Source organism: Lathamus discolor, chromosome 3 (assembly GCF_037157495.1).
Source record: "Lathamus discolor isolate bLatDis1 chromosome 3, bLatDis1.hap1, whole genome shotgun sequence".
Taxonomy (NCBI): domain Eukaryota; kingdom Metazoa; phylum Chordata; class Aves; order Psittaciformes; family Psittacidae; genus Lathamus; species Lathamus discolor.
This window is the reverse complement of record NC_088886.1, coordinates 105,872,929-105,894,510: the sequence shown is the minus strand read 5'-3', so window position 1 is coordinate 105,894,510 and position 21,582 is coordinate 105,872,929. Positions and strand designations below refer to the sequence as shown.

The window sequence follows — 21,582 nt, the reverse complement described above, 5'->3', positions numbered from 1 at the left end:
TCATGTGTTTAGTCACATTATACATGGCTTCCTTGTATCAGAGGAAATAACTTGCCAAGTGTTTTTCTCTGTAAACAAATGCTTTAAGAGTACTCCCACCACGTGGCATTTGGAAACCCTTCCCCAAGCTTTTACAACTTGTAACACAAATGTTCCAATAGTTACGTTCAACAACACGCACGTAATAGAAGTACTTAATTTTCCTGAATAGTACTTTGATAAAACAAGGCATCAGGAAACAAAGCCGAAAAGGAAAGTCATGGGAAACCCAGACCAACTGCTGTGAAAAAGATAAAGAGTATTTCCAGATGTTTGACACCTTGCAAGATTCTCTCAGTTCCCCTGAGAACCAACCAAAGTGCTAACACCCCATCTCCCTAACCCGCACGTACGTTATACTTACAGTGAAAATTGTTTGTCCTTTAACTTTCCCCTCCGCATACAAGCAATGTAATGTTTTACAGTAAATTAGACTGGCCTGTGAGACAAGTGGTGTTTTTGAGCCCAGCACTGCAAAGTGCTTTTATTCCCAACTGTTCATTTTATGACATGACATGTGGCAGCAATTTCTGCTTTTTTATATGTGTATCTATGGGCTGCCATCTAGCCCTGCTAAAAAAGGACCAAAAAAAGAACGAAGGTTGCTGTTTTCCAGCTCTTTCTGCCCCTTGGCATGGCAAAATAGGAATGCAACTGGATGACCCTGTCAGAAAGACCAAAAAGAATTCAGCAATATACAGGGAAAAAACCTGCTTGCGCTTAAAAGAAACCCAAATACACCACCAAAAAAAGAAAAAAAGGTTGCAAGCAAACTGCAGCATGCAACAAACAAATTTACACAGCACCACTATTGTGCTGCCATTTTAGAGGAAGAATAAAAAGGACTGAACCAATACTGGGCTAGATACGACAGCTTGAAGGATCACTTAATCACACCCAAAAAGATACTGGTTCATTCTGTGTACTGTAGGGTACTTGACCTGAATCCTCACACAATGCAGAATCAACTCTATTTAAAAAGAACAACAGTTCAAAAGGCAGCAGGATACAAGGAGTTAAAAACAGCATAAAACTGCTGTGGCCAATGTTTTCAATACAAATTCAGGGATCACATATCTAGAAATTCAAAAGCAATGTTCCTAACCACAGGTAAAACACTATGAAACATACGACTTCAGGCAGTATTTGCTCTGTTCTAAAAACTTGAGATTTATACCCTGTATCATGATGCCATAGATTATGGAGCAAATTAATTAAAAAGGAAAATTATTTTTTTACTTGAAAGTAATGCATTTTGTTATTAGAGCTTTTACTGTAACTACTTTTGTGCAATACACCTGATGAGACCCAGTATGCAGAAACAGGTTTGATGGGAAAACACTGGTAGCTTTGATAGCTGAGTAGAGGTATTCATTATTTATGCCATTTTCATTGTAACACTACATGGCAACATACAAGTCCCAGCTGAATTTCTACTGGAACCCCTTCTGCTTTCTGGAATATATTAGCCTAAGTGTACTGACTGCTATGTACACACTTCACAATCTATTGCTGGCCATTAGTCACTCAAAACTAATGATTTTATATTTTATATATTTAAATATAAACTGCATTGAACAAATGCATTCAAGGCAAAAACCTGACCTGGATAAAAAAAAGATTATACAGAAGCACCAGGTTTTGTGCACATTCCGGATAAAATTATCAGTGAAAATTAACTGTGTTACGTAAGTCCAGACACTCACACAGTACGTTACCCAGCAGAAAGATGGACCAAGACATTTATCTCTCTCAAAGCAGTTAAACGTAGAAAGAAACGTTACGCTGAAGGACTAGCTTTCATAATGTCAAATTCAGAAACAACTCAACTGGGAACACTGGATCTGTGGAAACCCAGGGGCACCAGACACAGAATTCCAACTTCTCCATTTTACACTCCAGGGTATGCCAGGCTGAACCAGAGGACACCAGATTAATCAAGCAATGACTGGGAAGCAATACTGCAGCAGTGCCCCATGCTGCGGGCACAAGCATCAGGCACTGGGTGCGTCAAGAAAACGCTACATGTCTTCATCATGGTAGAACATGCAGCAGTGCTGGAAACAGCTCCATTATCCTGCAGGCAACCCTCAACACTTCAGAAAACTTAAGTAAAAATTCACTACTGGTCTATCTGCCACTGGTGCTATGTAGAACTGAAATGATGAACTTCTGCCTTTCCATGAACAGAGCAAAAGTAAAGGGGCCTCAAGAAAGTCAGCTTCATTCTAGACCATTTTGCATGCAGATGTATCACCTGGAACTTTCTTCCTAGCCTTATTCAGACATCCACTATTATGAATATCACTTTCTAAGGGTTTAACTCAGTAATTCCTCCATACTAGACAAAATACAAAAAGGGGAGGGAAATAATCTATAAACCAAGATGAGATTCCATTTACTGGCCTGCTGCAGCAGTGCTTTCTCTATAGAACAAGACAGTCTCAGATCTACTTTCTATAGACCATCTATGATGACTTTAAATTGGATGTTGAGGCATTAGAGTAGGGCCTAGCTTAGGCTCACTTTTTACTAGCCTTTTGTCAGCACCTGCTACATAATGAAACAAGTGTGAAGCCTATGAAGTGCGACATGAAATACAAAAAAAACATTGTTCGTGAATTAAAACTGACAAAAGATTGCTTCGCCAAACCTCTATTACTGATAGTCTATTCAATTTTCTTCAGAATTAGTTCCATTCCTGGGAATACTGCCAAGAAGCTTCAGCTAATATACAGCATCAATGGTGGACATATACAGAACCTTATGCTGTTTGGTAAAGCAACCTAAACAGGCTGCAAAAGTCTCTCTTCCTCAGATTATTTTTGCTTCAGGAGACTGGTCTAAGCATGTATGTTCTAAAACTTCTCCTTGTTTTCCCTTCCTTCTCCCCTTTATTTTTTACCCTTTTAACTTCCTTTCCAACATAAATGTATACTGTACATAATATCTGAAACACTACTACATCAAAGCAGTATAAAGATTACTCATTCTAACAAATAATTTTTTTCTACTATAAAAATCTGTATCATTAGTAACTATCTCGCAGGGCCACCCACTGAACCATAAGATGAGGCTTGCTTGTGGTGACAACTACTTTCAGTTCAGCAATTTCAGGTAAAAACACTCATCAAAACATTTCAAAAGATGTTTCAGTATGCCTAAAAAGATGTTGTTATCTTGAATTCTGTAATTATTTTCTTGTATGTTCATAAGTACTGCTGCATTTCACGAACAAACCTTTCGTTTAAATAAATGGTGTTCAACATCAAAAATGAAACATGCTGTCAACAATTTGTACAAAGGTAAAGGTGAAAAACAATCTGATTACAAAAGAATTTGTTAACATCATCTGTACAACATAGATAACGCCTTTCATAAGATAAATTCAATCACCATCCTCATTCAATCATTCTCTGATGTTATCCGTTCATAAAGCATGCCTTTTCTGTGTACTTTTATGCCATAATTAGTGTTTTATAGTATTTCCTACTTTAGTGTGAGCAGTTATTATACAGTGACTCAGTTGAGATGAATGAGGGGAAAAGCTTGTGTGTTATTTTAGTGAAAAGATATTTTCCTGTCTAGCTCCAAAAGAGCCAAGAAAGGTAAGTGATAAAAGCACCAGCTTAGACTCTTGAACATAAACTCAGGCATTTTAATGTGTATCTCAGTAAAGCTACACATGTTTGCATGTAGGTTATTCATACATATTATGGCACTTAGACTCTCCTAACAGGTATTTAGTTACCTAGGATATCTAGGCTAAAAAAGAAAGGTCTGCTAAAATTAACTATTTCTGTAAGAAAACCATTAATTTTCCTGGAAGTTGCATCAAAATACCATAGTTCATATTTCACATTATTTGAGTAAGTTGCCTTTGACAATGATGTCACGTTAACTTAGATCTCTAGTGATTTGTGACTGCAAAGGCAAGCAATCTTATCCACTATCAACAAACCAAGTTGTGTACTGCTCCTTAGTAACTATAATATGGAGTAGTGATACTTGTGTATCCATTCATTTGTTGGACTAGAGTCTCTGAAGTTATTACACATACTAAGAAATGAGTCCAAATTTAATTAAAGGTGGCTTACAATGCTAGCTTTTTCTCCACGTAAGGCATTATTCTGACATCTACTGGCCTGACTTCCAACCATACATTTTAATACACTGCATTTGTTATTGAAAATGAGCATATATATTAATCCAAAGATAAGAACAATTAAAAAACCACAGACAACATACATTGAAAACAGGCCCATGTATTTTCATATAAATCTCACAACCCTGCCAGTATTTTGGTAGGTTTCTATTGCTTTCTTAACTCATCTGAACCACCGTATGAGGCTTTAACGCAAGCAGCTTTGGGAAAGAAAGTTACATTTGCAAGGGAAAAGGAAACGGAGACAAGTAAAAAAAAAAAAATTAGATCCAAGAAGCTCTTAAAAAAAGAAAAATCTTTACTTGCAAAATGAAGCAGCTATTTTGCGATTCATACTCGAATTTATAAAGACTAATTAGACCAAAATAAAAACCTAAAAATGGCAATTCTATAAATAATGAAAATTTTGATTTCACTAGACTTTAATGAAAAGCATTTGGTAATTAAATACTTGCTACTTTTCATTTTGTTGATGAACTTTATTAGGGTTAAAACTGTAACAAAGTTCATCCTAAAACATTTTGCAATGCAAAATTATTTTCACTCTAGGAGTGTCTCAAATTGAGTGCTAAGAATTACAAGCAATCTTCAGAAGCAGACACTCACATTCATAAAACTTTATACATCTTTTGGAACTAAGATATATATACTACTAAAATCAAACATGCATCACTTCCCATACATTCTGGTATCATGATTTATATTACATTATGTAACACCATTCTTCTAAACAGCAGCAGTTTTATCATACGTTTGCTCCATTTTCTTTGGATTTCTGATCTTTATCTTCGCTCTTCACAATATCCTTTTAAGGGAAAAAGGGAAAGGATAACATGAATTATAACCTATATTTCTCATCGGAACTATAAAGCAGCATGAGACAGATACTGTTTGGTATCAACTTTAAATACTATGTGAACTGATGTCTTACTCAGTTTATTTATAACCAATTCATATTTCCAGTACTTTCCTGAAAAACTGAGGTAGCAGAAATTAAGGGTGACTTAAGCGCTTCGGAAGAGAAGCATAAAAAGCATGCCCAGAAGCCTCATTTTGTAGTCTAAAGGTTTGGGGGTTGCTGAGCCTTTTTTCTTTTCTTTTTTCCTAGTTGTTGTTTGTTTCTTTCTTTGAAGAGCAATTGAAACCAGTTTTTGCAAAATCCACTGAATTAGGAAATCAGGATAATAATTTACTGTAACAGTTCCGGCGAAGTATTTATACTGGCCAAAGCCATCTGAAAACACAAGGCTTCAAAGACATTCTCATCTCAAAAATACCAGACAGAATAAGCAAGGTATTTAACTGAGCTAAAAGCAAGGCAAAAGCAGGTTATGCAGCGCCTTCATCTGTGGGCTCTGATGGAGTGGGAGGTCTACAGCATGTAATGAAGCACAGGACTGCATAATGATATTGATGACAGATGTGCAAAAATATGCAAATATCTTTCTGCACAAGGACAGAAATGCTTTGGAGCATTATCTGGTTGGCTTAAAACTAATTTTACTGAAATACCTCCATATGAATTGATGAAATACTTATGTTCTGCCTTGAAAAACTACTCCTTGCTGACCAAACAGAAGAGCAGATTTGGACTGCTGGGGATGGACAAGATCAAGACAGGAAAACCCTAAGATGGTTTGAGATAAAAACTTTTTTGTTTCAATGATTTCTTCTACAGGAAGCCTGTATACAATAATAAAAAATGGAATTAAGCAATTCTAACCTTTTTAAGAACACTCTGTATTTCATCCATAACAGTAGCTAAATTTTTGATTGTCTTATTCAGCTGACCCTCAAACTGCAAGTTTTTATCATCAGAGATCTTCAAATTTTCTTGCAGATGACCAAGGTCCTTTTTCACTTCTTTGAGCTCCGTAGATAGACTTCTGTTAGAATTCTCCAGTTGTAGTATGGTCTTTTCGTCCTCATCTTAGAAGGAAGGGAACAAGGAAAAAAAGTTAAGTCACTTCCAGTGACACGTGCTGTGCATCTTAACATTCCATTTACATGCCAACAATGTAACTACTAATTTTTAAAGACTACTGAAAGCTGCATTACATTACAATTTGATAGTACTCAAGTCTGACTACATTTGGAAGTCTTACATTCACCTGGAATAAAACATAAAAGCATTTCAGCATGGTGACACTGGTACTCAATAACGGTGTGCAAGGTCAAAGAGCTTGGGAGATGGAAAATAAAAAATTTTGGTTAAAAAACCAGCCAAGAAATTTAGACCACAAATATTACTCAAATTGGTTTCTCTGCTTAAGAAGACTTGCATCCATGCAAGCACCACCTTCAAAGTAATGTCCAACCTGTTTTTTCTTCTAGTAACTGAAGCTTTTGTTCTATTTCTGCCCGCACTCTTTCACTCTTCTCCAGCTTCTGTAAAAGGCTCCCAACATCCACCATAGCTCCATTGTATACAATGAGGCCAACATTTTCTTCTACGGCTTTAGATTCTTGCTTTACAGTAGGCGATGGCAACAGTAATCTGTTTCCTGTATTAGATTTAAGTAGCATTAGGAAATAATCATTCTGCCATTTTTTTAGTTCTAGCAACCAACCACAAAAAGCATCTTAAAAAAAAACACAAAAAACCCCAGGCTAAGAGTAAATTCAAGTTTGCTGGTCTATCCCTCACATTTCTCTCCTCCCTTCTTACCCCAGTTCCTACCCTCCCTGCCCCCCCAAAAAGCATGTTCTTTCATGACATTCTTCAATGCCTCCTTCCTGCATTCCTGCCAGGTTGGACAGAGCCTTGGGTGACATGGTTTAGTGGGAAGTGTCCCTGCCCATGGCAGGGGGGCTGGTACTGGATTATGTTAAGGTCCTTTCCAACCCTAACTATTTTATGATTCTATGATTAATGTCTCCAGAAATCAGGCTCTGTTCTACCACCTACAGCACTGATCCTCCTGATTGCAAAACTGGCATGAATGCATCAGTACTTGATGTTAACCTCTGTCCTCCTTCCTGTTCAAGATACTTTTATCCTACAGATATGCTGGAAGCCAGAAATACTGTAACTTATGAACTGCCCATGATCTCCTTTTCCAGACTGGCACGTTCCCTGCAGATCTGCATTAATTTCTTCAAGGACGCAAGTATCTCAGCACTCTCATTATCATTCGCACAGAAACAATTCTCTGGAATTTTGTGGCATAAGAAAATATAATACCACCTAACATATCTTCTTGTAGTTCTTCAGACTCTTCTTGGTTTTCTTCATCTTTAGAAGTGTCTGTTAGTCTTCTATAAAAGCAAGATTCTCTAAGCACTACTTTACTAAGTAGCTTCTTGACCTACAACAGAGCCATGGAAAGAAATATGGTGTTACTTAACACGTGCATTGTATACCCTAAACAAGAATGTTTTAACTTGGAAAATTTAAAGAAACTACAAAGCTTTTTAAGCTTTAACATAATGGGACTTAAAATGAAAAAAAGCAGGGGGGGAAAGATTAAATTTTGAGGCAAAAGGTCCATGTACAATATGAGCACATGAAGAGCTGCAAACTGCACCTTTTCATTCCAAGATAACTTACAAAAGATTAAGCTAGTATTTTATTGTAAATATTATGTGGCTACATAAAAATTGGGGATGAAATATTTAAGCAACAGCTTTTAGAAGCTGAACCATATTCGTCCCACTTACAGCACTCTTGTAATGTTTTCACAGATATTTTACTATACAAAACCTGAGCACGTGACAGGTGTAGTCCAAGAGTGTACAGTATCTCCTCCATGTCCTTCTCCAGAAGATATCCACAATGACTTTGATCAAAATAAACAAAAGCCATCAGAAGATCTCTATTAACAGTTACCATCTGCGTCTTGTCCTTCTCCTACAGAAAATTCATTATGCGATCATTGGCAAGTTAAAATATCATTTTCCCATCATAATTAAAACCAAAACTTATCAGTTAACAAGTTTTCCTCTGTTAACTTTATTACTACATTCAGCTGCATAATTAATATAACCAGCATTTACATGCTGAGCTCAAAAGTAAACAAGCTATTTAATCTTTCAAATATTGTAAGAATTACAGCACAGTTGATCACAACATCTGCTAGACACACTTTCTTTTTGTTCATGTTAGCATGCCAAAAAACTGAACAATTAACCTAACAATAGTAAACTTCCTTTCTCTCAATCCCGTATTGTACTGAACAGCTGTTTTCCAAGTGAAATCCCCATAAACATCTAATGAAAGAGCATCTAGTTCCCACAGCTACAGCAGTTCTGCAGACTGTGTTTTCCCATTATTCCTATTCCTACATCTATTTCTCCTTGAAGAAAAAAATAAAGAGAATCAGAACCTTGTTTTATTCTTGCATTTATAAATAACGTTTAAGTGTAACAGAACAAGCTTACGCTGTTCCTTAATCTTAACTATAGAAGCAAGGTATTGGCCTCATGACACAAAAAGCATCAATTTTCTTGCAGGGAGATGCAGAAACATCACTTGACAACTCAAAAGCCCGTTTATCTATCAAGCTAAGCTTCTCCTTTCTTATGTAAGGATACAGCAATTGAAAATAATAGATAAAATTGCACCTGCTGTCTCTAACATGCACACACACAGCATCAATCCTTATGTCTTTCAGACAAATCACTATGTACACTCAGTGTTTCAGTCCAGAAGTGCCAAAGGAATCAAGGAGTGCAAATAGGTCTTATAATAAAAGTAGTTAATATCTAATTAGGACACCTTTAGTAAGGCTATATGTAGCTGTTAAGAAAGGTATTAATTACTTTATCTTTAGATGATCTCTCTTTGCAATGCCTGTTGCCCTCTCTTCTGTCCTCTCGTTTGTTCATTTCCTCCTCATCCCGATCTGTAAAACAGAAAGACAATTCAACATACCCACAGAAAACAATTTTATAACCATTATCTCAAAGTACATACACTAATTTACAAGTATACATAAATCCCCAAATATATGAAATCAACGTATTTCACTGAAAAATAATAATAATAAAAAAACCTAAATGGCCTTTAAGTGAGTCCTGTTAAATTTTGACTGTTTTCTCTGGTCTTAATTTAACATAAGCCATTTGTCTTTCTTTTTCTGCCCCTTTGGAAGAGCTAAAACAAACGCTAACTAGGTCAAAATGAGTTCTGCCAACATCACCATCTATGCAGACGTGCAGAAAATGACCATAATTCTCCCTAACGAGGCTTGAGAGAATCTACATCTAACTATGGTTATTCTTACTAGGAAAAAAATCAGTATTATTTACTCTCAAATATTTTTATACCATAAAAACTGTATCAACTATGTAATTAAAAGCATGTTTATATGTATCTCTGAGTGTGGTATTAGTGATCCTGTGATCAGTAGATTCTCTGAGAAATTACAGATCACACTGTTTACTAGATATGAATTACAAACTGCAGGTTTTTCGTTTAGAAGTAGACACTAAAGTAAAACTAAATCTAAAATCAGGAGATAAAGGGAATATGACAACTTCAGGGACGGATTATGGCATGCAGCTCTGTACCTTATGTGCAAGTCTTTAGTCAGAGAATCACATCCCAAGATCAGCTTTAAACTCACCTTTCTTGTGAGGAAAATTTTGGATACAACTATGTACCACAACATTTGTCTAATTTTGCCAACATGTTTCTGAGAACCAATAGCTTTCTCCTGCACCTCATGGACTGTTCTCAGCAACTCTGACTGGGAACAGCACAATGACAGATTATGGGAAGTAGCAGAACTTGTACTCAATAGACAGGCCCACGGCACTCTCATGGCCAGATTTTAAGAAAGATTTATTTTGGAAATCACAGACTGGCACCAATTTTTTAAGATTGGTGCAGTATTCTGCCAAAAACACAACTAAAAACGTAGGTTAGAAAATGCTGGGACTGCAGTATCTAAGCAGTTCAACCCCACACCTCTAGCAAAAACTCCACAAAAGGACAAAAAGCCTGAAAAAGGGCAAGCCGAAAAGCATACATTGTATCTTATGCCTTTCTGAGCCTCTGAGCAGCGAAAGTGGGCTGCTCCCTGGAGACAAGAAAGTTCCCCAGTCCCTTTCCCCATTTCTTCAGGCAAACACAGCTCCACCCAAACAGAAATCAGCTCCTCATACCATCATGTAGAGGGCACCCCACACTTATTCTGGCTTAATAAAAACAGGATGACATTTCAGAACTGAGGAATAGGGAAGTTAGGCACGTCAGAGTGGCTTGGTTTTTCAGAGGTGCTGAATACTCACATCTCCTACTGACTTCAATGGGAGTTGCGAGTGGTCTGCATTCTGAAAAAAATAAAACCACTTCTATATACATGCCTTACTTTGAGTACCATGGCTACTTTACATTAACTATGTTCATACAATGCCAGAAGTACTATAATTAATCAAATAATGCAATTTTAAGTTGTCTAGTTCCAGTGCATTCTCCAGCTTGAGAGAGCATATTTGGTGACAACAAAGAAGTAATTCTGAATTCCACAAAATTCGTAATTCAAGATACCTTCATCATCATCTTCAGCATCTTCTGCCTCCATCGGATCATATTCTTCTTGATTATTGTCATCTTCAGTTTCTTCTTCATCTTTAGAATCATCTTTCCTTTTATCTTCCCTCTGTAACAGAAGTTCCTAAAAGTTTATTTAGTCAGAACTAAATAACTAGGAAACTAAAAAACCTCACTACCGTGCACTCAAAATTTGCATATATTTATATTTAGTCGCTTAAAAATCTGTACGATATAGCTGAATGTTAAAATACCATTGCACTTGTACATTTTTTAAATTGCTGAATATTAATGAAGCCTATTTTAAATAAATCAATAAGTCAAACCAATTAACTAACACTACAAAACCTGAGTTTTGAAAGCAGTAAAGTAAAACTCAGATAGAAGTAGTTTAATACTGATCCAGACAGGACAGAAGATAAATGAACTATCTGCAAACCTTCTTTTCGTCTCTATCTTCTTTTTTATCATCTCCAGATTTTCTCCTCTTAGGTTTTGGATCATCTGTTTCATCATCTTTTTCTTCTTTTTTTTCTTTCCTCTCATCCTTTTTGCCTTTTTTGTCTTTTTTGTCTTCCCTCTCTGGGAGAGAAATCAGTGCTTTGTAAATTCTGACACCAAAATCTCTCTGAAGCATTTCATTGAAGAGTTCTGCAAACAATGATACCTGCACAAAAGAAGAATGAAAAGAGAACTGACAAAAAGTTTTAAAGTATGTATTAAAAATTTAAACACCTGTGCCTAAATAACTCTGAGGTGCTACCGTACCAACTTTCACCATATCAGGATTTTAGGTAGTATCAGATTTCTTACCATCTGCTTTGAATATGGAAACCTCGAACAGCTTTATAAATATGCTTCTTTCCTGTACTCCAGTAATGTAGGACATAGACCAGCCATATAAATTATAAACTCAGTTCCACATCTGAAAACCTGCACATTTCTTTGGGATATTAGATAGTGACTATACAGCTATTGTAAACTATGTACAAAAAAGACTGAACAATTTTTTTCCCCAGGTATTGCATAAAAACTAACTTATTCAAGTTTAATTTTACTATGTTACCATACACTTTTACAATTTCGGAATACGGCAGTGGTAATAGAATTTAAAAGACACAAAAATGGCTAACTGCAAGTAGCACAGCTGAATTACCTCAAAGGAATGTTCTTTATTATCTTCTAATCTATAGTCCAGAAGAACACTAAGAGACATAATGCTACAGTCAAACTTCCCACTCTTTGCTGCCCAGTTAGGATGTACAATGATTGCCGGTTCATCAGGTAAGATGTATCGTCTCTCCCGCCGCTGACGTTCCATTTCTTCTTGACGCTTTCTTTCCTCTTCCTGAAAAGAGGCAAAAAAACCCCCAATCATACAGCATACTCCAAACATGAAGTTTCCGTCTACAGACTCGTTTTTAAGACTCACTGCTTTGAAGAAAGTGAAGGAAAGCCTAACCTGCTGGATGCAACACAGAACATAGAAGTCACACACTAGAATTTCTGGAACGCATTCTGCATCCACTGTCAACATTCACCTGTAACAACTGCAAACTTGAGCAACATAAATCAAGACATGCAGTGTCATTTAGCCCACAGAGCAATGAGCACCTTGTAAGTATCTCATGGTGCTAACTGCAGCATATTTATTCAACATGGGAAGGACTCAAGCTAGTTCACTTCAAGAAATGGACTGCAACCTAGCAAAGGAGCCAGTGCTCCTGAAGGAACTTTGATTGTCTAGGGGTGTTTTTAGAGCAATACAGTACAGTAAACTGTCTCATTCCTACATAGGAAGAGTAAAAGCTTCAACTATCATCTTCCCAACACAGCTTTAACAATTACCAGATGACAATTTATTCAGCAATTTTGATTATGGGAAATGAAATCTCTGTAGATAAAACCGATGCACACCAAACAAAAGGTTACTAAAGGTAAAATACCAAGCAGCTTACTGAATGCTAGGAGAGAAATATTGAAGTTTTATGAGTACGGATAAAAGGCATGGCAGAGCTTGTGCTTATTAAAGAAACAAGCAAAAACTTGAAAGCTCTGTCCCTAATGTTAAAGAAAGCCATGGCAAGAAACCTGAAGATAGTTGAAGTGCATCCAAGCTGTGCGAGAAGGCAGCAGCTGACAGAATTAGCAAGCTCATGGCCTTTGCTCCCTTCAACAAGGCTTACACAGATATATAAAATTTCAAATGAGCCCATATTGGTTAACAGGTAACACACAAAAAAGCAGGTTTAAAAGCAACTAACCCACAATACTTTCTCAGGACATTTATGTCCCTTTTCTGTGGTTGAGCTTTGGCCTTACTGCACAGATCTTGCTTACCTCAGGAAACAGCAAAAGAGACTAAGTAGTACTGAAACTACCAACTGCACAACTGAGGAACTTTAAAACACAGGAATGTCATCCAAAAGCAAAAATTAAAGTTTCACAATAAGGGCAAACAAACCTAACCAAACCGTTAGCCATGTGGAGAAACTGGACTCCCCAAGACACCGTAACTTCTACAGGAGGCACCTACCCCCCACTCCTATTTCCACAATAATTCCCTAAGGCTTTATACAACTAGGCAGTTGCTTTTCATATAGGTTTAAAAGGTTAAGTGTATTCACCTGTTCTCAAGAAGTTTTTCTCATGAGTCTGGAATTTATTTTTCCTTACATTGAAGGCCTGATGTTAATTCAGACACCCTTAGCGCAGCTGCACATTGCAGCTGACTTTGCTGATATAAAGAAATTCAAACTTGCCAAGATTTTGTTCCAATTCAGCATCTCAAGTTACAGCAAGGAGTTCCCCAGCACAGTCATCCAAGAACTACAAAATCCTAACACAACTGGGCATAGTCTTGTACTTTTTATACCGATGTATTTATTTATGCAAATGTTACACGTTTTATATATATTTATGTATATTTAATAAGCCTTAAACCAAATATGTCCAAAACCTAACCTCTCTGTCATCTTCAGATTTCCTATCTTCCTCCTCTTCCTCTTCTTTCTCAGACTTTTCTAGCTCCTTTTGCTCTTCTTTTTGTTCCTCTACTTTCAGCTGCTTTGTCAGTCGAGCTATCAACTGCGATTTCAGTCCTTTAGAGCTAAGGGTTCGACTTTCTAATTCTTTGCGAAGGTCATTTACCTGGTAAATAAAAGCTTTGTTAAGTGGTATCACCCAGTGACATTGCAAAACATTTGATTAGCAGAAAAGGTGAAGTAAAAATTAAGAACACTGAACGGTCAACTCTATTTGTTAAATCTGTACTGAAAACCACTAACATTTACAGATACATAAACCATTCTACATTTAAAGTTGCATTCTCAAAGAACCCCTTTTTTGAAGAACTTCTCACCGGGGCAGGGAAGCCATTTTACTATAGCAAAATAGTTCATTATTATTATTCCCTTCAAGAAGACTTTAACTTACGTCTCCTGCCACACATTTTTCTATAATTACTGCCTTTTCAAACTAACATTAAAGTATTTTAAAGTATTATAAAGATTACTGCAGAACTTTAATTTTGCACTTAATATATCATATGTGATACCCTGTAATTGTATGAAGTTCAAAAGCTCAGCATGGTTTCATTTAGCTGTATTCACTTATTATAATCAGGAGTCACACTTGCATACTGTGATATCACATCCAATCCCTACAAAAATCGGCAAGGTAAAACACTTGTTTTAAAACACTAGTTGTAAAACAGGAGGGGTTTGCTCAATTAAGGGAATATATAGCTACATTTCAGGTTGTGCCTTAAACATGAAAATGTAAGAAAGGGAAGAAAATGTAAGAGTTAGTTACCTTCATTGTTTTTGGATCCAATTTAGACCAGTGTGTTGGTGTAGAGATCTCTTTAGCTTCCCCATCATCCTTTTCCTCTTCATCCTGACAAATAAAATTTAGAAATTATCATTCAGAAAGTTTGAAAACACTTCAGTTATTTTTTTAATTCTGTTGCTGATCTGTGCAAGGTCACAACTGTTTCAGACAGTCTTCTCCTAAAGTTATTATTTAGACAAGTTCACACACACATTCTACCACTTTATAAATGATCACAGTGCCACTCAGCCAATACAAGCCAGATCTGCGGAACACAAAAGGGTGATAAGCAACACCACAAAGAATATTGGGGTTACACAGACACTGCTGGTCTCCATTAACCACACAGTGTGTGATCTTCCCCCGGATTTTAAATCTCCCAAATTACTCCTTGTTCAGTCAGACCTTCCCTTATTCCAAGATGCTGATCAGCCACATGGCCTGAAATTCAGATGTTTCAGACTAGTGTTTGTTCAATTCCAAGTATCACAATTAGAACTGGCCAGAGGAGAGAATTTAGGAATTTTAGAAAATGGCAAAATGTTTAAAGACAGCTATTCGTAAACTGCATCTCACTCAACAACTGGTCCCAGATTCCAGCAACTACATCTATGATAGAAAATTTTCTGCGCATCATAAGCACAACTCAATTCCATTTGTGGTATCAGCATACACATTTAAAATTAGTGAACTAGCTGAAATAAAAATAAAAACCAACATCCACTACACTGCTGAAAGCTGGTTTACCAGTCATTGTTACCAGTTATGTTCCTCCTATGTATGTATGTTGTGTAGCATGTGGTGTGCATTTTGTGCCTGTGTTCCTGTGCCTGTGAGAAGCAGAAATAGAAAAAGGGATTAGCGTTCAGTGCCTGTTCTCCATCAGCCTCCTTGCGTTCACCCTGAAGCTTCTCGACCAGCTGCTGCTTGTATCCTCGGGAGAGGGTTTCCCACTCTGAGCGGGTGGGAAGGCAATGCCAAACATCCGGGAAAAATAAAACCACTGTCTCCACATGAGCTGGAACTGTACGCCCCTTGTGGGTCTCCTCAGGGCGATGGTAGCGAATCTCTGCAAAACGGTACCTGTTGCAAGGGAAGAAGCATGTTGGAAAAAAAATTCTACAATACATTTTAAAAGAGCCTAGATCACTTGTAGCACATCAAGTAAAGAAACTTTGCTGCAAGACCTTGAAGTTTATCTAAAGAAAAAAATTATGGAAGCCATATTTTCTCTTTCGGCACACTTATACAACGTATCGCACTTGAAAGGGAGGAAAACCCACAAAATTCTTTTTGTGTAACTTGTTGTTTAGCACAGAGGTTTGATGCGCAAACAAAAGTGTTGAAGTGCTTGAAATTTAGTGTACAATAGACTTTCCTGGTATTAGTAAAACTTCAGTGAGTGTTAACACAGGACAAAAACTCAGCAAGAGAAAATATGGCTATATAACGAGCGGCTATTCATTTGTAACAAAAGAACAATGAAATGAAGTTCTCTTGACGATCTTCTCCAGCTATGCACAAAATGAAAAATATTTTCAATGCACATTCATTAAGAAATTACAGCGTAACACATCAAAATAAACCCAGAGTTTTTAATTAGTTCTTAATGCAGTATTCAGCACAGTTGGCACCAATCAAGCTTATTACAAATCAGAACATCCTTTGAATAGTTTACCTGCACTACCAAGAGCAGCCGACAAAGAAAAGTTTTTTCCATTTCTTTCTTTCTTTCTTTCTTTTTTAAACTTGGGGTAACAGACAGGTATTCCTACAGTGGACTTTGCTTTGCAGTACAGTACTTACCATTGTGTGCACACACTTAAGTCAATCCCTGTAAGAGCCTTGCAACAACGAATAGCCGTCTTTATCAGCACGGAAGGGTCCTTTTCTGGATCAGGTCCATCCAGTGATGGGGACCAGTGTCCTCCAATTGCCATAGCTTCATCTTTGCCTTTCATACCCACTAAAAACTAGACAAAAAGAGTCTTCTGAATGTTCCCCTGCTACGGATGGAGTCTCATTTTCCCAAAGCACAAATAATACTTCATAGAACACACTGAAATCCATGAGTAAGCTACCATATTATTCTGAAATCTCAAAGTCAGTCAAGAAAGAGTTCAGTTATTTTTTTCCACAGATCATTTCAGAAATGGAATAGGTTTAAAACATCATCACTCATTCTTGCTTGCAAGACTTTCCATCAAGCTTCTTTACTGGTATAAGGCTTGTTCCTTTATAATTAAAGCTTTCTAACACAAAAGACAAACAGCTACTCATTTAAATGGTGCCTTAATTCCAATACACACTATGGATGCTCCTGCTTAGAAGTAATAAAGCAAAGCTATAAGAAATAAGAACATTATAAATTCAATTATTCCCATTTATTTTAAGACAATAGCATTTAAGTGGAAAACAAGTCTGTGAGATCCTGAAACACCGTAGCACTTACTGTTCAGTTTTTAACAATAGTTAAATTTCACTTCATACACTGGTTATTTAACTGTTGCTTCATTTCTATTCTCTCTCTGAGCCCTTAAAAATAGTCTAAGTGCTTGTAAAATGACTAACAAAGTTAATAACATAATACAGGTTTCTCCAAATATCTATTGTTTTGAGTTCAAGTTGAGCATTCAGTAAATATTAAAGCAGTGAAGATGGAGCTCCTATGAACTGGAAACAGGATTCACATATAAACTAGGTCTCCTTAGAAGGAAAATGAAGCCATCATTTAGCTGCCCACAAACTCCTCCCTTATCACCTAGTATTTTAAAGCTCTATAAACAACCTTTACTGCCAAAAGTGTCTGGCATTGAAGCATATTTACCTTTACAAGTCTAGCGGGATGCTGAAATCCATCACGAAGTTCTTGAGGATCTTCAGCCAGAGCACATGACTTGTGATAGAGATCTTCCATACTAGGACTAGCCATCAACATCACCTGTTGTGTAAGTCAGATCAGTCTCGTGAAGGTTTCCCACTATGACTGGTAAACAATGACCACAACTTGCAAACACATACATATCAGTACTTTTTCCTTAATGTCACAAAAAAATCAAAACAAATAAAGGTAAAATAAATTGCCGAACTGAGGGTTAAAATATCTGCCAAGGACCAATTTCTCTGCATCACATATGGATACGATGTGTGATCTTATTTAAAACCAAACCAAACCGAAAGCAGATAAAAGCAAATGTTTTGCATGTTATCACTATACGCCAAATAGCCTATACCAAGAAGCGCAATGAGTACATTTCTGGTTTCAGTAACTCACTCCTTCCATTTGCCACAGTCACAAGGCAAATGACTAACACACTGATTTGCATCCTCACAGCATCCCATTAGCCCAGCCAATTCTAACAAGGTTGCTGTATATCCTAAAGTGGTTAGTATTATCAAATGGAAAGCTATTCCTCAGTTACTAAATACGTTTTGAAGTTTGACCTTCTGAAAGAGAACTCTTGCTCTGCATCAATAGACTAAAAAAACCAGTATGTCTGATACTGGCCCCAAGGCTTCAAAACTTGTATACACAGAACATGAGAAAAGCGAAGTCTTTCAGAAATACAAGGGTTAAAGGCAGTTTTGTTTCTAAACCTGTCTTTATAATGAAATACACTTATAAAACAGATTGACCTAGAAATCTCAGACCCATTTTAGTAAAAGAGTTTTAGGAAGATGTTTTGACACTGAGGTCTTTTACACATCATTACAGCCCTTGATGCAACACTTTTTGACACTCAGATAATCCCAATATGCTCAAGCTACTTTCCACAAAATAATACTGAGAGGAATCTGAAAGAAAGCAAAAAAAATAATAAAAAGTCACTAAACACAAGAGCACAGACTGCACAAAAGGGACTCTTGAAGAAATAAAAAAGGGGCTCTGCTAACTATTCAGAATGAATCACCTAAAAATAACATTCAGACATATTGGGGGAGCTGGCTTTCTTTCCTATAGTCAGATTGGCGCAAATGGGTGCAGAAAGGCACAGGCCTCAGTAAAAATATTTAAGACAGCTCTAGTAACAGAAGAACAAACTGAATTTCAGTCATGATTCTTCAAGCACTGCATACTAGCTCTTTACTGAAAGGTTTAAAAACACCATATTTTGCTTAAATTATAGAATATTTTCAGTTCAGTTAAATTTACTTTTTCACCTTATTGGTAAAAAACTTCTAATGAATAGCCACAGTACTGGAAATCCATACAAACCTTTGCACTGTACAGATGATCAGCATCAGGTGGATCAAGGACAGCAGCGTTTTTATCTATAGGATCTACTTCTCTATGCATTACATAGAAATTACAGTAGTTTCCCAGCTGAAATGGTCTAGACATAGGAAAAGCATCCACCCATGTAAACTGAGCATCAAAGAAATCACTTGGGATATACAAGTTCTGGTAACGCCTCCTCAGCTCCATCATATCGCAGCTACGGCTGAAATAAACAATATTATTTGAAAGATACAGCAATAAAAAACCATTAATAAAGGCACATAATTAAGAGGTATACTAATTGGAAATACAGCCATTGTGTATTTAGTACCGTACGTATATATGTGAAATGTAAAGAGAAGTATTTGAGTGTCATGGTTTAAAATCAAGTAACTACTAAATACTTCTGATTAAGGTGTCTACATATTAGGGAGTATTTATAAAGGTATCCAGTAGCATCAAAAAATAACAAAGAACCTAGAAAACATTTATCATAGAAGGTTCTCAGCCATTACATATTTGGTATTTCTTTAAGGTTAAGATATCATTTCACACTCACTACAAACACACATGTTTACACAGCTCACAGTAATCCATGCCCACAATTAAAGTAAGATGTAAGCAAACATCTGGCACTATAAACATACCAGTCCAATGAAAACTTTGAAAACTGAACCGTGTAACGAGGAACAACACGTCGTGGTCTTCGAGGCGACCTCTCCCTCTCTCGTCTAGGTGACCTCTCTCTGGAGCGTTTTCTCTGGGGTGACCTTTCCCGGGACCTACGTCTCTCTCGTTCTCTTTCACGACTTAAAAAACGCATACAAGATACAAATATTTTTGCATGCTGATAACACAAAATGATTTCCAGAACAGAAGCTAAACAACTCACAAAAAGGAGAGAAGTTCCTCACAGTTTCACAACACTGTCTCTTTACAAGAGACCATTCATGCAATTCCTTCATTTCAGAAAGGCAAGAACTCTTCACTAGTATCTATCGTAAAGCCATTTGTGCGTATCACCGACTCACAGCAGAGCAAGCCCAGCTCTGTTTGCAGACAGGTCTTTACAGAATGCTTTGATTATAGTCTAGTCTTCGACAGCATACCTCCTGTCATCTTTTCGGTTTGGCATAGGGTCTGCTCCTCTGTCATTCCTCCCGGAAAATCTGGATGGTGGGTCTAATCTTCGAGCTGGTTGAGGCTGTGAAACTAGACGAACAGGCGGCTGTAACAAACCACCTGAAACAAAAATGTAAAAGATCAATACCTAAGAGGGGGCAACTATCCACACTTTACAAGCATCGCTGCTTTACAGTTGCTTCACTTGTGTACATTTTCTAAACTAACCCTAGAGTCAAATAAATCTACTTATAATGCCCACCCCAAGAAACTCAAGAGACCTATGCTTTTCTTCACCGATTCAAGCTGAGACACTCGTGAGTGAAACTGGTTTAAAAGCATCTTCTGAAGATGGAAGCTAATATAACATAACTAACATAGCTAATATAATATAACACAGACGCTATCAGTAAATAGCTAAGCCTCTCCATGGAAAAGTAATTTGCTTTAAATTATATAACTACCTACTCACTGAAATGAAGAAAACAAAAAGCTTGTTTGAGACTACTGATAGATAAAAACACTTAAGCTTCCTGAAACATTATTCTTAAATCTATTTATTACACTGCTGCATTAATCCCCAGCACACACTTGTTTTGTCTCAACTACTTAACCAACTGCTTGTGAACAGTGCAAACATTACTAAACACCAACTAGGACTAATTAGATTGTAATAAGCATTATCCAAAACAGTTCTGCTCTGGTGATAGCTTAAGATTGTCTCCCTTTGCTTCTACTATGGGCAAGACAAATCTTCATTTTATCTTATCATCAACCCCATTACTAATTCTTCAGCCAATGTTCAAGTGGCCCCACAACCTTTGTTTTAGGTTTGCCATGTTTGGCAGTATTTCTTCTCTCAAATGCCAACTTAGTTAATAAAACACAGAGATAGAAGTAACAGTTCTAACAACACAACTGTGTGAAATACAAATTTAATATATTCTAATATAAAAATTATTACATTGATTTTGCTTTTGGATTATGAACAGGAGTCCATGGGGATTTCACTACCAGGGGACTCTTGAGCTATTACAGGAAATGTGCCTCGCTTATAGCTGCAGAAAGACAGATATTCAAACTGAAAATTCTATAGGGTCATTTCCATATTATTTAAACTATTACTTCAGTCTTCTGACTAACAAAAAAGTAATCATCACACACTAAGCAGCAGAAGGACCACACAAACTCTGCACACTGAGGAGGCACCTTTCTGCTGTGGCTGCTGCAGTAATGGCTGAGGCTGTGTCTGAAGCAAAGGTGTGATCGAAGCTGCTGATATTTGTGCCTGCAACAAGGACTGCGGCTGCGGCTGTGCCTGAACACTGAATGCAGTCTGCTGTGCAATGGGCTGAAGAACTGCTGGCGGAGTCTTCAGTAACGGTTGAGCTTGTGTCTGGTTCTAACAGCAGAAGAGAAAATTAACTGTGAGTGAGCTTACACTAGAAGCAGCCAGTACAAGTTAGACTGAGTAACCCCATATACCTGATTTGGAAGTGTCTGGATCCTTTGTGCATTCCATTTGAATGGCATATTAGGATTGTAAGTAGCCTCCACCAAAACTCTGTCGCCCACCTGAGGTGTTTTTCCTTTAACAGCACTGCAAACATAACAAAATGTATTGTCTGAGTCTTATCTAGTTACTTTACATTTGCAAGTTACGTGTAGAGATGGGAGAAAGTATACAAAGTTCATAAAAAAAAGATTAAA

The 21,582-nt window shown here is 37.0% G+C and overlaps 1 protein-coding gene and 1 non-coding gene across 6 annotated transcripts in view; both read right to left on the bottom strand.

The window, feature by feature from the left end:
• Positions 1-3,676: 3,676 nt before the first annotated feature.
• Positions 3,677-21,582, bottom strand: part of CCAR1 (cell division cycle and apoptosis regulator 1) — a 29,030-nt gene continuing 11,124 nt past the window's right edge. For 4 of the 5 annotated variants that reach the window (XM_065670983.1, XM_065670982.1, XM_065670984.1 and 1 more), the window contains 20 exons: positions 21,358-21,472; positions 21,082-21,274; positions 19,860-19,992; positions 19,398-19,559; positions 18,748-18,973; positions 17,359-17,472; positions 16,338-16,504; positions 15,404-15,614; positions 14,514-14,597; positions 13,665-13,850; positions 11,857-12,048; positions 11,140-11,367; positions 10,698-10,809; positions 10,439-10,480; positions 8,966-9,048; positions 7,908-8,054; positions 7,392-7,512; positions 6,523-6,708; positions 5,928-6,133; positions 3,677-5,009 (listed from right to left, as the gene is read on the bottom strand). In XM_065670983.1, coding sequence (XP_065527055.1) covers positions 4,950-5,009; positions 5,928-6,133; positions 6,523-6,708; positions 7,392-7,512; positions 7,908-8,054; positions 8,966-9,048; positions 10,439-10,480; positions 10,698-10,809; positions 11,140-11,367; positions 11,857-12,048; positions 13,665-13,850; positions 14,514-14,597; positions 15,404-15,614; positions 16,338-16,504; positions 17,359-17,472; positions 18,748-18,973; positions 19,398-19,559; positions 19,860-19,992; positions 21,082-21,274; positions 21,358-21,472 — 2,968 coding nt within the window. In that variant the 3' untranslated portion in view covers positions 3,677-4,949. The remainder of the gene's footprint in view (positions 5,010-5,927; positions 6,134-6,522; positions 6,709-7,391; positions 7,513-7,907; positions 8,055-8,965; positions 9,049-10,438; positions 10,481-10,697; positions 10,810-11,139; positions 11,368-11,856; positions 12,049-13,664; positions 13,851-14,513; positions 14,598-15,403; positions 15,615-16,337; positions 16,505-17,358; positions 17,473-18,747; positions 18,974-19,397; positions 19,560-19,859; positions 19,993-21,081; positions 21,275-21,357; positions 21,473-21,582) is intronic. The other variant, XM_065670986.1, reaches the window with a different exon arrangement.
• Positions 16,648-16,711, bottom strand: LOC136012428 (small nucleolar RNA SNORD98). The gene has a single exon (XR_010611727.1). It is a non-coding gene; the product is annotated as a small nucleolar RNA SNORD98 (small nucleolar RNA).